The sequence below is a fragment of the Zonotrichia leucophrys genome, chromosome 1A (genome assembly GCF_028769735.1).
Source record: "Zonotrichia leucophrys gambelii isolate GWCS_2022_RI chromosome 1A, RI_Zleu_2.0, whole genome shotgun sequence".
NCBI classification, from domain to species: domain Eukaryota; kingdom Metazoa; phylum Chordata; class Aves; order Passeriformes; family Passerellidae; genus Zonotrichia; species Zonotrichia leucophrys.
The window spans coordinates 58,033,037-58,050,647 of NC_088170.1; the positions used below are offsets into that span (position 1 = coordinate 58,033,037).

At 35.7% G+C, this 17,611-nt stretch overlaps 2 protein-coding genes across 7 annotated transcripts in view; one reads left to right on the forward strand and one right to left on the reverse strand.

Moving 5' to 3' along the window:
* COG5 (component of oligomeric golgi complex 5) overlaps positions 1-17,611 on the forward strand; it is a 173,111-nt gene that overhangs the window by 18,021 nt on the left and 137,479 nt on the right. The gene's annotated exons all lie outside the window — the stretch shown is intronic.
* GPR22 (G protein-coupled receptor 22) lies at positions 10,796-16,778 on the reverse strand. Of its 3 annotated transcripts, none has more exons than XM_064702846.1 (3): positions 16,360-16,758; positions 15,087-15,347; positions 10,796-12,403 (listed from the first exon to the last, which is right to left on the reverse strand). In XM_064702846.1, exon 3 carries the CDS (start codon positions 12,376-12,378, stop codon positions 11,077-11,079), a length of 1,302 nt encoding a protein of 433 aa, XP_064558916.1. In that variant the 5' UTR covers positions 12,379-12,403; positions 15,087-15,347; positions 16,360-16,758; the 3' UTR covers positions 10,796-11,076. The 3 variants fall into 3 exon arrangements, with proteins under 3 accessions (XP_064558916.1, XP_064558915.1, XP_064558917.1); XM_064702845.1 differs by having other exon boundaries at positions 14,295-15,347; XM_064702847.1 differs by lacking the exon at positions 15,087-15,347 and having other exon boundaries at positions 16,360-16,778.

A 17,611-nucleotide genomic window follows, 5' to 3' on the forward strand; every position in this document is an offset into this window, starting at 1 on the left:
TAATTACGAAATTCTCCTTCTACTCTCAAAGTATCCCTGTAGAGCAGTAAGGAGTTATACCAAACCTGTTTCTCTTTTGCTGTTAAGGCATAATTATTCTCCCACCAGAAGGATGGCATTGCAACAAGGTTTGCACCTTGTTTTTGCTTTACCCATTGATCTTTTCAAGTGTTTGAACAGTATGTATTTTTGTATTTGTTGGCTAAGGTGTGTCGTAAGAGTAGAGATATGATAGGATATGAGAGAACCAGCAACACAAATAGGCTTAGATTTTGAATATTTGTGTTCAGCCAAATACAGGGTAAATAGTAATTCAGAGGATTATTTTTTATTTGTTTGAAGCAGTTATGATTGTGTAATTAGTATGGATCCTATGACATCTGAGTTTTGAGACAAAATATTGTTACTGGATAGTCATTCAGTAGAACTACATTATTAAAAGTAGAAAGAAAAACCCTGGGTTTCTGTTTCCAGGTGACATACAAAAATTAGCAAGACCAAAAGATGTCTGCAAGCTCTGTCTGCCTTTGAATCTAATAATTTTTGTGCACTGACTTTAAAAACTCCATATTAGTTTAAAAAAAAAAGACCAGACCAAAGATGAAAAAAAAAGATTAAAAGAAGTACTTTTGACTGAGACAATGGAAGGGACACAGAGGTTAGTGGTGAATCTCTGAGAGATTATCCTTTTGCAACTTGTAAATTATAAATACATTGTAGAGAGTATGAGTTAGATGGCAAGACTTTGAAAATAATTTCCATTATCTCTTACATATTACATAAATAAAGCAAAAGCTGTGTGTATGTGGTCATGAAGAGAAAGGCAAGTTGAATGACACAATTCCAACCAGTAAATGAATGCAGGGATATCAACAACACAGAGTGATGTCATCTTTAAATTTGTGGTATATTCTTCCTCTGTTTCAACAGGCGTTAAAGTTCAAGTAAACAACGAAGAGCTAGGGCTCTTAAATTGGTGACACAAATGACTAGAATGGAAGAATTTACTTCTCTAGTTCCTTTTACAGCTGGAATGATACATCTGAAACAGTATGGATCCAGTTGTCTGTTCTGGTGTGGATGGAAGTTCTGCAAGGAAATTGCAGTTTTATGTTTCTGGCTAAGTGTGCATTGACACTGTCTGAAGCTCTGGTAGGAATTGGCATTTATAACTTTCTCTGTTCCCTCTCTCTGAGCATTTATATGCTTGGACATTCAATAAACTGCAGGTTAGTTCTCCCAGAACTAGCGTAGTGGTCTCTAAGATGATCACCTTGGTGGTTTGAGTTCAATAGATGATCATGTGTCCATGGAAAGGTGTAGAGAAATGTCACACGTATTTTTTCTAGTGATGCTGGCTGAGGGTAGCTGAGTTGTGTTTTTCTGTGGCTGATGGTGAAATCAGTTGTTTAGTGGTCAGGGAAATAACACTGAAAAGCAGTTTCTAATATTGATCTTTTTCTTTCTGCTGGGACTGAAGCATTTATTAGTGTGTAACCCAGTGGATGAACAGAAGAAGAGCGCGGTTCATTCGGAAATAACACTTCAGTATTGTATGCCTGACAGAACAGTGGTTTTTATTTCTTTTTGAACAAACAGATTCAGCAGTAGAGTGAGAGAGAATAGAAATTGATAAAATGGACAGATGACTTGTGGTGACCAAGGAAAGAAGTGAGCATTGGATTAGAATGATTACTAGAAGATCAAATAATGGTGGTAAAAAATAATTTCCAGAAAATTCCATTGAGGATTATAGAAAGAGAAGTTTCAGTAAAAGTAACTGTAAGTGCATATAGATCTGAAAGTCAACTAAAAAACCCAAAAGATGTTACTTTCACAACCCACTGAATTGAACCAGAAAAACCAAATCGTTACATGTTTCCAAAATGTGTGGAAGGACAGTGTTGGGAGCCTAGACTATTTGTCCTCTGAAGCCAGTGCATTACATTTCTAATACAGGAAATATTATTTTGTGTTCTCTTATAATAAACAAACTATTGGATTTGTAAGACATTTGTTGCCAGAGTGCCAAGTTGTGATGCATAGGGCAAACTGAGAATAGACCCAGTGTTCAGTGTTTCCTTTTGGAAAGCGTTGATTTTCCATTGCAGAGGATCTTTGGTTCAGTAGGTGGGGCACATGTATTTAGCCAAACTTGAAAGCTGAAACCTTGCTGAGACGACAATGTTAGGTTGTGAAATACTGGCTTTTTGGCAAGCAAGACAGAGGGTACTCCTGGCCGAAGGCCTGTTCTAATGTAGTGACAAAGCGAAAACAATGTATAAATACCACTGAATGCATTGCAAATATAGATTATAGGTATGAAAAAAAAATCTAAAATATTGCAAAAAAAAAGTCCATGACTCACTGGAACCAGAAAGACATCTATCATGAAATAAACTTTTTAATATACTAGTTTCCAGATTGTTCATAAAGATGGAGAATACGAGGACTTTTCAGTAAGTGCTCTTGTTTTCTGTTTGAAGACAGGGTAATTTGTTCTTCCATAGAGTAAGGATACCAACAACTAACAAGGATGTTACACAAAAGTGCTAAGTTCCCAGAGACATTAGTTTGTAGGTCTTTACTGAAAGGGTAAGAGAAACTCCAACTTGGGTTGTTCCAGCATTCAAAAGGAGATGGTATTTCTATTGATATCAATGTCAAGTAGATACAAAGCTACTCTAAAAAAAATAGTAGGCAAGTTGAATTCATTTGAAAGAATAATTCGGGGCTGTAAAGCTGAATTAATGATAGTCAATTACCTTTTTACGGAAAATATGTGTTGTCAAACAAATTTGTGTGTTTTGCTTACTGAATTGATTAAAGAAATTGTGTAGATGCGTTATAGATTTATGTGCATAAATTTAGATTACTTAAACCTCCCTTTAAGTTATTTTTCCCCAAAGCAGGTATTTAAATAAGCCATATTCTCCTCACCTCACAGTTGCTCTACATTCTTAGTAGATGATTTTGTTACTAGGGGAGCTGGAACAGAGAAATAGGGCGACTAAACTGTAAAGCTTTGGAATTGGACCGTGTCCTTGCTGGGATTGCTTTACCAGTGTTGTTTCTGTTCTTGCATTCATGCAGCTGTGTCAAACAAATCTGTACTTGTGCAAATGGTGCAGGGAATTGTGCTCTACAGATAAAAACAGTTTTGTGGTTACCTGTGAATAAATGCAATTATACATGTCACAGTGGGTGATTAAGTGGGCCCTTTTTCATGAAGATTAAGACTGTAGAGGTGCATTCATGGGGAGAAAATAAAGGACCACAGAAGGGCTCTTGGATTTGCAGGAAAGGAAATGGCAAGAGCTAAGGACTGGAAAATGAGGCCTGGCAAATTCAGAAGTATAAAATAATTGAAAAATTGGATTATAGACACAATTTACTTGAATTCTTCAAGTAAATACTGGTTGTTCAAGTCTTAAACATAATACCCAATTTTATCCTGTTCATTTCTCATTGAAGTATAGCCAGTTCTGGTTAAAAAGTCTAACCAAATAGCTGTGAAAAGTAGACTGAAGACTAATCTTTGTTCAGGCCCTGGATGGGAGCCAGTATCCCTATTGGTACTAGTTATCCCTGTAACTATTGTTACTCTTGTCTTGCCTAAAGGATCAGTGAAGGTGTTACTGTGTGTAACACAAAGTAATGAGAAATGTAGAGTAAGATTTCATTCTTCATAGGAAACAGCTTTAAAAATAGGTTGTTTTCACAGGAGTAGTTTTGTCTCTTTGTCACCCAACACATACACATAATTTTCAAATATTGTTTAAGCATTTTATCATCTCTGCTCAGTTATTGTTTGAAACATAAAATAGTCCAGTTGTCTTATGTGTTTACCTTTCAGGCCCAACCTTCAGTTATTCACAGGCATTAAGTCTAATTACTGACTTAGTTGTCTTGAGGTTAGACCTTCTTCAGCTCAAAACCAGCAGGGTCTCATACCTTTTTTCATGTAATCTCAGGGAAAAATGTGGAAACCTAACCTCATTAAAAGAAGGAACTTCCTATTATTTTGAGAACATACTGTTTCTCTGTCAGGTTGTCTACAACTTCAAAGATTCCCCCCTTGCCCAGTTTTAGCAGACCTGATTAGCAAACTAGAGTTGCAGAAACTTTTGACTGGAAAAAAATTCAGGACACAAGAAAAAATCGGTGACTGTATCAAAAGTTTCTCACTTTTATTCTAGTTTATTTGAACTGCTCTGGAATCTTCACTGCATGCTGTAAAACTGAGGCAAGATTTATTAGAAGCGTCTGAATATATTAATCCTTTTGAAGATCTCTTTAACTTGTCTTCATGTGCACTTTTCTGTACTTCATTGCTGTTTGATGCAATTGCAGATGAGCTGTATACTTCCATTTTAATAATTTTGACCATAAAGGTTATATGTCCATAATGTAGTCTTTACCCACAGATTCTCTTCATAGAATCACAGAAGGGTTTAGTTTGGAAGGGATCTTAAAGACCATCTGCTTCCATGCCCCTGCTGTGAGCTGAGACACCTTCCACTAGACTAGGCTGCTCAAAGCCCCATCCAGCCTGGCCTTAAATACTTCCAGGGATGGAGGTTCCAGAGCTTCTCTAGGCAGCCTGTTCCTGTGCCTCACCACTCTCACAGTAAAGAATTAAGTCCCAATATCTAACCTAGACTTGTCCTGCTTCAGTTTGAAGCCATTCCCCTTTGTTGTTTCATTCCGTGCTCTTGTAAAAAAAGCTTCTTGTAGGTCCCACTGATCCTGGAAGGTGCTCTGAGGTCTCAGAGCCTTCTCTTCTCCAGGCTGAACAACCCCAGCTCTCAGCTGTCTTCATTGGAGAGCTGCTCTACCCCTCTGGTGTCTCCATGGCCATCCTGAACTTTCTCAGGTCAGCATGTTTGATGGGTTGTGGCCCCAGAGCTGGACGCAGCAGTCCAGGTGGGGTCTCATGAGAGAAGAGTAGAGGGAGCATCACCTGCCTCTTCCTGCTGGCCAGATTCCATTGCTGCTGATGGGCATCCTTGGACTTTCTGGGCTTCAAGGGTGCATTTCTGGGTCGTATCTGGGTCATATCGAGCCTTCCTCAACCGATTTTCACGTCTTTTGTTTTGTTTGTTCTTGTTCATTGATAGGTCTCATTTACTAGCTGTTAGAGCTCTTAGCAGGAATAATAACCTTCCTCAATTTTATTAAGGTGTTTTACAACTGCAGTGCTCACACTCACCTTTTGTTTTGTGATAATACATGGCAAATAGTGTTCCTTTATATTTTTTACCTTTTTTGCCTTAAGTGTGATTTCAGCCCGTTGTAAATGCAGCCTAGTACACAAAGTATCGCTGATTTGTAATAATTTAATTGATAATTTATATTTTTAATAACTTACTAATGTGGGTAGATGTCCTTTTCTCCTCCTTATCCCTTTTTATCTCTATTTGTGGCAGGAATCTATGAAAAATATCTTGAAATAAAATTTGAAAGAAAACTGTGGTGCAGAGTAGTAATAAGTTACTGTGCTTTTTTCCCCCCCTACTAATTGAGTTGAAATTGAATTTAATTTGAAGTAAAATCTCACAACAGATTGTGAGAGTTCCTGGTACAGTTAAAAGTAAAACTGTGCTAATACAGCTATGTTAATAGCAGTCTGACATAGCCCGAGTGACAGATTTTACAGCAATGTTGTTTCAGCAGTGACATTGATTTGTTTATTAGACATGGTATCAGGTTAAACTGTTACAGTATATGGTAGGAAGTTAGAGGTTGTGTCAGGGTAACAGAAACCAAAAGTATATTTCCAAAAACCCATCTTGGAAAGGAAACACGAGTGTGCTGTGTGCCAACAGCTTTGTGCTCTCAGCCTGCCTGGCTGCAGTGTCAGGAATCAGAATGTGGATATAGAAATGCTTATATGCTAAGGATACAATTCATTCAAACTATAAAAAGAATTGGTTTAAAAATTCAGGTTCTGTACCTATCACACAACTTTCACTGTAAATCTCCTGGTTTTTCATTTCAAGTAGATTTCTTTTCATTGTGTGAGAATTTCTTTGTAAAATAGGAAAAGAAGGTGATAGAGAAATCTATAAAATAAATACACAAGAAGATATTTCTCCCATTGTTTCAATTTATAATAATCAGTGAAGTATAATTTTAGCAAAGAATTTGAAGATGCTTGATGATATATCTCCTTCACTTTATTACTCTACAAAAATAATTAAACTGTGATAAAGAAGCTAAAACTAAGCTTGTATCTTACCTAATCTAAAGCTAAAACAGTAGTTAAAAACATACTGTGGTAGTAAAACACACTCTAAACATCCAGATGAACTGAAGTTATCTGACTGACTAAAGCAAAATTCAATAGCATATTTTAAAATGTATCACTGGGAGCACATGCTTAACCTTTCAGGTCTTTTCTTGTAATGCTTGTAGTCTGTATGTACTTTGTATTTTATCTGTAGGAAAAGGGGTAATAGAATTGTGCATGCTTTTGGTTATTCTGTGTATTTTGTTAAATCAAAAGCCTTTTCTGGAGTTGCTATTCATCTTGCTCCCCCCTCTCCTCCCAGCAGTTTTGGCACAACCACATATCAGACGCAATGATTCAAAGACAAGTTCTTATTTTTTTTGGCTGCTACAACCTAAAAATTAAGGTTAGCATTTTTCTCACAGTGTGTGTTGCCCTCTGCCTTTCTGTGGTCCTGATGGCCCCAGCTGCCTTTGAGTGCTTCCTTCTGCCCTTTTCTGCTGGACCTGTGCTCCTCTTCTTCTTCACATCCTTCTTCTTTAACGCTTATTGGCTCTGAGTGATTCTGATTTTCCTGTTAGTATGTGGTTTTTTTCCTTTTTTTTTTTTTACCTTCCCCCACCAAAACAAAACTCAAACCCTGGATCTCATTTTGCTTCTTGAATTGCGCAAGTGCTCTATGAAGTAGAAAACGGAGATGGTAATTATAGAGTCAGATTCTTCTTTCCTCTTGGTGTAAGACAAATACATTCAGTGATATAATGGCAGAATGTGTGAAGTAGGAGTGGAATTCAGCTCTTATAAGGCTGGAAAATTTTAAGACAGAAGGTGATTGTTCTTAGCTGTATGTTGGAGGTATTTTGTCTGAATAATGGGTAACAGAAGAGTAATTTAGCATAATCTAGATTTTTTAATACTTCATTGAAACTTTGCTAAAGAATGCTGTATTCTCTCCTTTCAAAAGAGTTTGATAGCAATTGGCAACTAAAACTTTTTTCGTAGGAAACAAACATAAGTCTAGAATATTCAACTGTCAAAGAAATTTGATAATTAGCACATCACTTTAAAAAGAAATACTGCAATATAGTATATTTAATGGTTAACACAGCAGAAATTTTGTTCTTCTGTCTGGGTAAATTCTGTAGCCTTTCAAAGAATTATTTAACTTAAAATTAAAAAAATCCAACATGGGTGGGGAAGGTAGGATGTTTAAGTTTGTGTGGTGGGACATGGTGCCTGTCAGTCCAGTTCAGTGATACTCTTACCAAACCTCCTTCATATAAATAAAAAGTAGATCCTGATGTTAAACCCACCTTTTGGTGTGTGCAAATAAATAATAATTATGTATGGACATACATGTGTGTATTTATGTAACAATGAAGGGAGGTGAATTGATCTGATGTGTATCCAACTGCATACATTTTTAATCTAATATATTTAGAAAGCACAGAAGTGACTGCTATTCCCTTGGCACTAATAAAGTAAGCAGAACCTCCGACCATGTGTGGATTACATGCCTTGTAATCCATAAAAATTGTTGTGTACTAGAAACTAGATGATGTGATGTATTTACATTTCAGTTTCACAGGTTTGTGATGTACTAGTGTGTGAAGGTAAGCTTCTTGAATATTCTAATAGATACTGGCGCTGCACTCTGCTTATTTTGGTGTTTTTAGTGTGAGATAACCTCATTTTACAGTATAAAATTGAATGGAAACACATTTGCAGTTAAAAAACAATGTAGTCAGATACCAGCTAATACTTTAGAGACAGAGAACGTGTGGAAACTGGCAGTGCTTGCTTGTGTTTCTGAGATGTGTTTGCTGGAATTAATATTTTTGGCGTCCTGTACAATTCTGCTTGCCTTAGGCTGAGTGGTGTGAAATGTAATTGAACTAATGATTCACTGTGGTGAGATCATTTTGAAGAATGTAGTGGGCTTCTTATTGTACAATACTATGGCATAAGTTTGCCCTTTTTTCTTCAGCGATGCTGCCTCTTTGCATTCTGTTTTAGTCTATCTGTCAAGCACCCACACCGTCATATCATTCCTGAAATCCTCTTCTGTCTGTAGGATATGTAGTGTGTCTTCACAATTTACTTTTTATTTTGTCTTCTGTTAAATTTGTCATGTGGTACAGATAATGCATGGTTCTGTCTTATGATGGCTTCTGGGTCTATGTAGGATGGCACATATTCTTACTTGTGTTCCTTCCTTCTGTATGCAGAATTTGTTTCTGCAGCCCTCAAAGTGTACTCCTATGTAGTATAAGTCCTCTTTTTAAAAATTTATTGAAGATGAAGAATAGTAAAAATGAAGTAAAAATAGAAAAAATGAATTTGTAAAGGCAATCAATGAGTGTGATCGACACAGCCTTTAAAACCAGGCTTAATCTCTTTGGGCAATTCCTAGGCTGCTCTTTCTCTGCTATGAAGTGCTGCTTCATTGCATCTGATTTTGTAATGAATGAGCTTTTAACACTAAATGTGTAATTCTTGAGGTTTTATTTAATTTTAAGAAGTAAGGTTATGTTGTCAAGAAACCTTTCAAGTCTGAAAGCTTTTCTAAATGCTTTTTTCAGATAAGGACATGATGTAGACTTATTAATCTGTTCATTATCATTTCTCTTTCCTTCTTTTTAAATGAATGAGTAGTATCTTTCATTTAAGAATGCTTTATTGGAAGATTAGTAATCACTGAAATAATGTTATAATATTAACCCTACACATCCCAGCTTCTCCTGCTTCTAGTGTTCAAAATACAGAGGATAGCTGGAAAGGGAAATGAAGAAGGGGTACACAAAAGAAAAAAAAATACTTTCTGCTTAAGTATTTTGCATGCATTTCTTTTCAGAAATTATTCTCAAAAGAATTTTTCAACTGGTAAATGTGGAGGATATGGGATTAAAAAAGAAAAGAGAGATTATTGCATTTACTTCCTCTCTGCAGCCTCTCAAATAAGATGTAGGATTTCAATTCTTTTAGGAAATCAGACATAACTTGCATAAAAAAAGTACTTTAAATGCAGTTGAATGCAGGTATTTTTGGGCCAGTTTCCACAAAAAAACCTCAGTGAAAATATGAAAGTATGTTTGAATATATTACACAGTAATTTCGTATCATTTCACATCAATCAGATAATAACATTTCTCGATAGAATTTACATGATTACAAGTGGCTATTGTTTGTAGCATATGGAGCTGCAGTATTATATTTTGGGTCTTCAGTTCTGGTAAGCTAAGGCATGAGCTCAAGTAAACTAAGTGCATTGCAGGTATTTTTTTTTTAAGCACAAAACCAGTTTTGGCAATACACATATGATTAATAATTTAGCTATGTGGTGGAGAAGAGCTTTTTGTTCCCTTAAAACTGCGCCTTTTTTTATGCACAACTTCAGAAAAGTGCTTTAGAAATCCTAATTTTTTATGTAATGTTTTAGTCAAACTAGCTCTCGTATTCAAGGGTATGATCTGCTTTTTTATATAAGATAATAGTTATTGAGAATTAGCATTTTAAATATACTGGTAGCTGGTGACACATTGATCAGTTTATGTAACAAGAGGAATGAAATCATGCTCATTGATTTTGCAGGTTTTTGTTTTGTTTTCCTCTCCCCACCAGGGTTTCATTGAAATGAAGAAATTAAGTGTGGCATGGTGCAAACAACTTGACAAACTTATGTTTGGATCAAGATCTTAATTCTTGTTTACAGTGCTATGGATGATGATAAATTCATAAGGCTTCTTGATACTTCAATGCGGGTTTGGGATGAAATTGAAGAAGACAATGTAGAACAAAGGTATGCCATGGCTGCCCAGGACATGCAGGAATACAGTAGCTGTTAGTATTGGTGATTGGTTTGTGACAAGGCAATTGCATGGCTAGAGCTGAACACAGTGGAGAATAATAAAGTTATCAAGGGCAGGAAAATTATCTTTTACTTTAGCTGTGGCATTTGACAATCATATCTATGTAGATAGATGATAGGAATGAAAAAATTCCTGTTTGAAAGGTCCTTGTGTCACACTAGAGGTCAGTGTGAAAAATCTAAACCTTTGCACAGGATTGACTCGGTTGGTTGACCTTTAGCATCAGCTAAATAATTTTCTCATCCATGCTTTTTTCCTTAATTTAGCCTTTTACTCCTGCCCTGTCCTTTGTAATTATTCAAAGTTGTGTATTTTCCTTGTAGAAATTGTAGATCTGAGATTGCATATGCAAAACTTTTTACGTTTCTTAAGAGTACTGTCAATTTTTGGGCTGGTATGAATTTTTTTCCCCATAACAAAAGTTTCTGAACCAGCAATTGAAGGACATAATGTGCATGGTAGTCACATGCTGGAGAAGATCGAAATAAGTGGAATATCTAAATATGAGGTCAAAATGCATCCAGGTTGTAGTTGCATAATATTCAGAATACTCTGATCAATATTGTTTATGCATTAAATTTAAAAACACCGTATCGTACAAAATGGTGAATTTGTGCTATAGAAAATTATTCCCAAGTGCAATTTTTACTTAAAAATTATTTTATATTTACAGAGAAACTGAGCCATACAAATATTTTTAAAAGTTTGCACTTCTTTAAGGCTATTTATTTTCTAAAAAAAGAGGACTTGAATATTTTTGACAAATATACACATGGTGTTACGCTAACAAACAGCCATGCAACATATATCTTACATAATGAAGAAATTGAATATACAAGACCTACTCTATTTAACATATATATTGAAAATATACAGTCTTGCCAATAGTTAAAAAAGTTTTTCTTATTTGGCAGTATTTTTTTTTTACAATTTGTTCAAATATTCCGTTTGATGTGTTTTGGTGAATACTGCAATCTAGTCAGTGACAACCTGAGGTACTAAACATTTCTGTCTTACTTCACTGTCTTCAAAGGTAATCTTTTTGTTCCTTTTAGGCTCTATCCATGAGTTGTGTATTACAGCGTTATTTGGCATGGGATCTGCTTCCACTATTGAAACAACTCGCTTTTTCATCTTACTTTTCAGAACTTTCTGAAACTTTTGCCTCGTGAATGCGTAAAGTAGAGGGTGAAATATAGTTGTTCCATATGCCATTACTAGAAAACATAATCTCAACTTTACCAAAAGGTCACTTGGGCCCAAACATAAGATAGTGGTGTTTAAAACAGAGATGGGTGTCCAGCAGAGAAGGAAGGTGGAGATGATCAGAAGGGACATTCTGAAGACTCTCTTTTGCCGTTCTCGCCGCTCCCGGTGCCGTTTCACAGCTCGGCGCAGAGCGATTATGACGGACACGGAAGTCCTTACACCAAAGACGACGTTTTTTCCTGCGCTGCTGTGGGACACATCCGTAGTCTCATGCTGCGTGGTCAAAGAAATGGTTTTTTTCTTTCTGTTTTTCTTCTTTTGTCCTGTTGTAAATCTTGTACCAATCCGAATATTTAGGGCCTGGAGTATTTTGGTGTATGTGATTAGCATTACTACAACAGTGAAGAAAAATATTGGGATCTGAACGAGAATGTGGTAGTACATTCCTAGCTCAGTGTGGTACTCGTTTGTACTCACGCACAGAAGTGTCTTATTTTCCCAAGTGCTTGCACTTTGGAGACTGAAGAAGTTGACTTCAATGAAAGGAATCAGGAAGGAAAACAGTGAAATGATCCATATTGATGTCATTAATATCACAGCCCTTCCCATGGTCAGGATTCGATTAGCAGGTTTTACAGAGATGTCGTATCGGTCCAGCGTGATAGCGAAGACGTTGATTGCAGTTGAAACACTTGCAAAAGAGACACAAGCCTCATGGAAGCAGCAGATGAGAGCAGTGTTACTCTCCAGTGAAAGCAGAAGGATAACTATAGTTAGAGGAATACATCCCACACAAATTATTACATCAAGTACATGAAGGTTCATTGTAATTATGTTACTGACAGAATTGATTAAGTTGGATTTCATACAGTAAAGTACCAGAACGGTGAGGTTGCTGCCAAGTCCCAAAACAATTTCTAGCATCAAAAATCCAGTGAGAGAAACTTGAAAGCTTAATGGATATGACAGTGGTTGGTACATGTTGGTATCGATGTCATCAATGGCATCTCGAACTGTAATGTTAGATTCGGACTGCATGTTGACTTCCAGAATGGGGGACAAACACATTCTTTTGTTGCAGCTGGTTTTTCTCCTGAAAGGTGAAATAAAATATGGAACTATTTGATTTCTTTTTTAACATTTATTGGAGATAAATGCTGGGGAAGGAGGAGGGGGAAAAAAAGCAATATTCTTACCAAACTCTTCATTTACAGTATATTTAGAGCTTTAATTGGCATGGACTCAAAAGCCTGAAGATCTAGAATAAGGTCTTTGCTTTTTAAAGAAAGCAGGATTTGTTTGAAAAAAGAAAAAATAGTGAAAAGCTTCCACTTAGGGAGGCAAGCCTTTGTTTATAGTGATGTGGTTTTTCACAAAGGGCTCATTTGTTGAATAAACCATACTTTGTGCATAGCCTTTGTATTGCTTTGAGGGTCATTTTAGAAGAATGTTGTTAAGTATTAACAAATTAGTGATCAAGATGATTTTAAAAAGCTCTTGTGGAAAAAAAAAGTGATAGGAGCATGGAGCACTGTTGTTTATGTATCATAAAAGGGATGTTTAAATTATTTATGCCGATTTATCCACCTCTTTCTTGTAAGGTTTACGGTAGTGCTGTGGACTGAAATGTGATGTTCTGTAATTCACCAGTTTTTTACAGAGTTTAAACCTTCTGTTCATTTTAATCTTCTGAGCATCTATGTGTATGATGCTTGCCACTACAACAGCTTTATATAAAGTATATATAATTTCAAATGCAGAACTTATATGGGTTTGTGAAGTTGAGTTTATTACAATATACTACATTTCCTTTTTCTGATTTGAATTTTCAATTGCTTCAAGAAATCTGTGCCTACATGGAATGGAAGAGTATTTGATTTTAATCCAAAATATATTTAAGGGAATAATTTCAGCAAATAATATTTAAAAAGAAAATTGTCTCTTTCAGGTTTTGATTTTGGTTTGTTTTTTTTTTTATTCAATACAAACTGCAATTAAACCAAGCAGATTTACATACATAGCATGTTTCTCTTAGAAATAAATAAGGATCAGGAAGGTATTTATTTTATCTAGCAGATTTTTTATTTTGTGTTTCATCTGCTTAGTTTTACACGTGCGGCTAAGTTCTAAATATAGCATCTGCATGTAATACCTGATGTTTGTATGATTTATATCGTCAGCCAGCTCTTGAGTTTGTAATTGATTGAACAAATAAAAGAGAGGTTATTCAATTTCTTGTTATGATACTGGAGGGCTTTTTCCCAGGTAGCTTTAAATTTAAGAGGGGACATATTTGGCATGAAAATAAATTTGGATGTAGACCTTTGTTCTATTCTGAATACATTAAAATGGATAGCACTAAGGTGAACAAAACTGAGCTCTTTTAAAATGAAAGTATGAATTAAGCACACTTGGGATACAGTATGCAAATGGATTTCATCTGCAGTTCTGAAAAGCTTCAGCTGAACAATACTATTAATTGCAAATTGTATGATGAAAATTCTGGGTATTCTTCAACAGCTATTTCACATGTGCCTCTTAAATAAAAAAAGATGTAAATTAGAACGTATTACTCTCAGGTGTGAAATGAAACAAGAAATATTTCAAAAGCTTTGTTTCATTTCTAATTTAGGCAACCTCTATCTGTCTTACATTAACCCTCAGGGATATGATCTCCTCTTGCATGCTGTCCTGGCTGTGAATTGGTTTCAAGAAACCATTCCAAATGCATTGTTGAACAAATGAAGTTCTTTTGTGTTAGCAAAAGCCAGGAAGAAATCAAAAGCAGATCTGCTAAAACAAATGACAGTCTCACCCTAACATTACAGCGACCGAATTTTTGTGAAAACAGACAAGCTCAGCTGTGTTAGGTCGCCATGAATAGCTTAAGCATCACCTGCTGGGTGCATTGCCTGGGCTGGGGAGCAGAGCTGTGTGGCAGGAGCTCGTTCCCCCAGCGCCGTGCGGGCAGCGGGAGCACCTACCTGTTCTGTGCCTCAGGGGCCTGGCACAGCGTGGCAGCAGCTGGGCAGAAACCGACACATGCTGTCACTGAGAGATTTCTGACAGCGCTGTGCCCTGGAAATCAAGTGGTAGCTGAGCTCTTATTTCATTTCTTGCAGGTTTTTTTTTTGTTTTCCTTTATTTTGTTCCTGCAGTTCAGCAGCAAAAAGTTCTGATTAAACATGGGGACTTCTTAATTGCCTCAGATACTTCTACAGACCAGGGCATATTCTGTGTCTGTTCTGAGTTTCAAGCCAGCAATGACAAATAAACCTTCTTTTAAGTGATGTTAATTTCCTTCCCTGATGTATTTTGTAGAAGCCTGTTTTTATTTTCCAGGTTTAGAGAATAGTATTTTCTGATCTCAGTTTTCAGAGTGTGTGTAGACATCCTTAGTTTATGGTTGCGTATTTCTTTCTGTGATATTCCTGCTCATTAGTTTTGAGTGATGGCTTAGTGAAAGAAGTTGCTATACATCATAAAATCCAGTTCATGTGCTTTGAGAGTAACCATGGGTTACCTAATTTGGTTTATTTTGATTTAAGGAGAATACATAACATCATAAAATTGAGAGAAAAATATCCATTAGTCATTATGACAAGTAAGTTATTTAATGAGTAGTATAGAAAAAGCTTGGTTAAACCTTTATTCAGCTTGCTGATGAAGTATGCATATTCTCCTTTTGGGATTTCATGTTTCATTGTCTCTTCATGCATCAGTAGTTTCCACAATTCTGGTTTTAAATTATAAATCCCTCTTTAAGAAATGCTCACCGTTTTAAGAATCAATCATTGCACTCTTCTTGTAATGAAAATCTGAGCAGATGTGTTAGTCTTCCATGTATATTGTTGAAGTGTCATGCACGGAAATGGTAATGCAAGTGTGTTCCATGTTTTGTTTTTAATTCCTTTATGTCTTAAGAATACATTTTAGGGATGCATCCTGCTGCTCGTAGGTCATACAGCTACAAAGATACCCGGTCAACTGCATTCTTCATATTGTCAGTAGTAAAACTGAATTAGTTGCTGCATGCCCTTGTGAAGGGGAGGAAAAAAAAGGTTAAAAGTAGGGCTATAATTAAAAAAAAAATTAGTAATGCAAGAATGTGTTTTCTAATATCACTTATTTAATGAATAAAGGATCTCTAAAAATGGACCTTATAGATTACATAGAAAATCAGTTTGCCTGCTCTCTATTTGCTAGTAAAATCATATTCTTCTGCCAGCTTACATGAATTTAGGTTTTTTGGACAAGTTTCCTGTTCTCCAGATAGTACAGGTTACAAAAAATCCTGGCAAGAAGCAATAACTGTTGGATGCAGTGTCTGTGACTAAAGCTAGAAAATGTAGTTTTGTAGCTCTGGTGAGCAGGTAGTTTATACATACAACTCTCTTGTCTTTTAATGAGAAACTGAACAGAGTTAATGAGCCTTTTAAAAAATACGCTTTTGTTTAATTTGCACACTGTTATACTTTCCTTTCTTGAAATAGATGTTTAGCAAATCCATGCTTTTAATAAATGGCTTGTATGTATAGGATAATGAAAGAAATAAGTTTAAAAAAAACAACAAAAAAGGGGGATTTCTTGAGCAATCAGAGATTAGTCATATGAGCCAACCTTCATAAAGCAATAAGTATGCACTAATTACAGACTGTCTGATCCTTCGAAGAGTAACTGAATAAATCTGAAACGTATTTAACTGCCAATATTTGGAAATACTGCTGAGGGAGGAAAAGCATATTCCCGGTTGCTTTATGTGGTTGTTTTCCCCAATACTGTATGAGCTTAAACTGTACTATCTTCATGTTGTACAAACAAAACAGTTTCTTAATATTCTAGAAGACTTTCATACAGAATAACATTTTTCTATCATTATGTTTTTAATGAGGAAGGGGAAATAGCATTTAAATATTTCCTGGTTTCAAATATAACAATATATTACTGCTTAATATAAGTTGAATCTGATCTCTTGCCTTTTTATTCTCCAATTTTTAATTTAATTTAACGTTGCTTATTCTGCATATCATAATAAGGAACAGGTCTTACCTCCACTAAAGATTTGGTAAATTCTCGATGCAGGTGAAGCAGTTCCAGGTTGGAGGGATTCATTTTGTTCACTTGTTAGCAGAGTAGAAGGGAAACAGGGTAATAAGCATATCTTCAAAAAATGACCTTAATGAAAATTTGTGCCTGTACTGTGCCATTGTTTCAGCATACTGCTCATGTATACAATTGCTTTAGTTCTGGTTTACAGGCTGCTGCAGTCTCCCACTCTTCCTACGGTAGAATCAATAAGCATCTGAAAATACATAATGAAAGTAATTTAACATACTGAAGGCTTCTTGTCTCCAGAGACACCACGGAGATTCAGGCTTTCTAAAAAAGAAGAGCAGTGCTTCTGAGAGGAAAGCTTGCGATGGGCAGCTTTTGCAGAATGACAGCCTACCTTGTCGCTTCTCCTCACTGCAGAGAGATGCAGTGCATTCACTAATTTTGATTGGTCAGTGATGTTGGGCTTTAATTGTGCTTCATATATGGGATTGATGCCCTCCCTCCCCCAATTTATATAAGGATTCTTTTATAAAAGGACTAAATTTACAAATGATTTATGAATTCTGGAATATATTAAGGGTATGCCTGTTTTATTTTTACCTTTTCACTCTTTACTTTGTGTACACTGGAAACCACATGGCAGTGAGGAAAAAAAAAGGGATTAAACGGTTATTACTTTAAAAGCTTACTACAGTCTATATTTGCCTACTTTCCATTTCTGAGTTTTTTGTTTGATTTTTTTGTTTGTTTATTTGTTTTGGTTTGTTGATTTTTCTTGTCTTAAGAACGTTCTGAAATAATGCTGCCTCTTTAAGCCATGCTGAATTTCACCGTCTATGTTTACATGCAAGTGGTCATCTAGGTTTTGTAGCAATAATTTATATTCAGGATAACTTGATACCTACATGTATATTAGGAAAATTTATGCTAGGATGCACCAAGATTATTCAGACCCTGGTAATTATTCAGACGTGATAATTTGGTTGATTCATGATCAGAAAAAAATTATTTTTAGGATCCATCACTATGTACAATGTATGTATAGTTGTGGAGCTTATTAATTTTAGTGAAATGTAAACTTCTAAAAAAACTTGCATGTTCTACATGAATTTTGTTAGAGACTTGACAGGTTTTCGTAAAGATGTCTTTCTTGCATGATGTTCTTGACCTTCACTTTGCAAGGGATGTCTTTGTTTTCACTTTTTGTTTTGTCACATATTTCTGAATCTACTCTGTCAGTATAAGC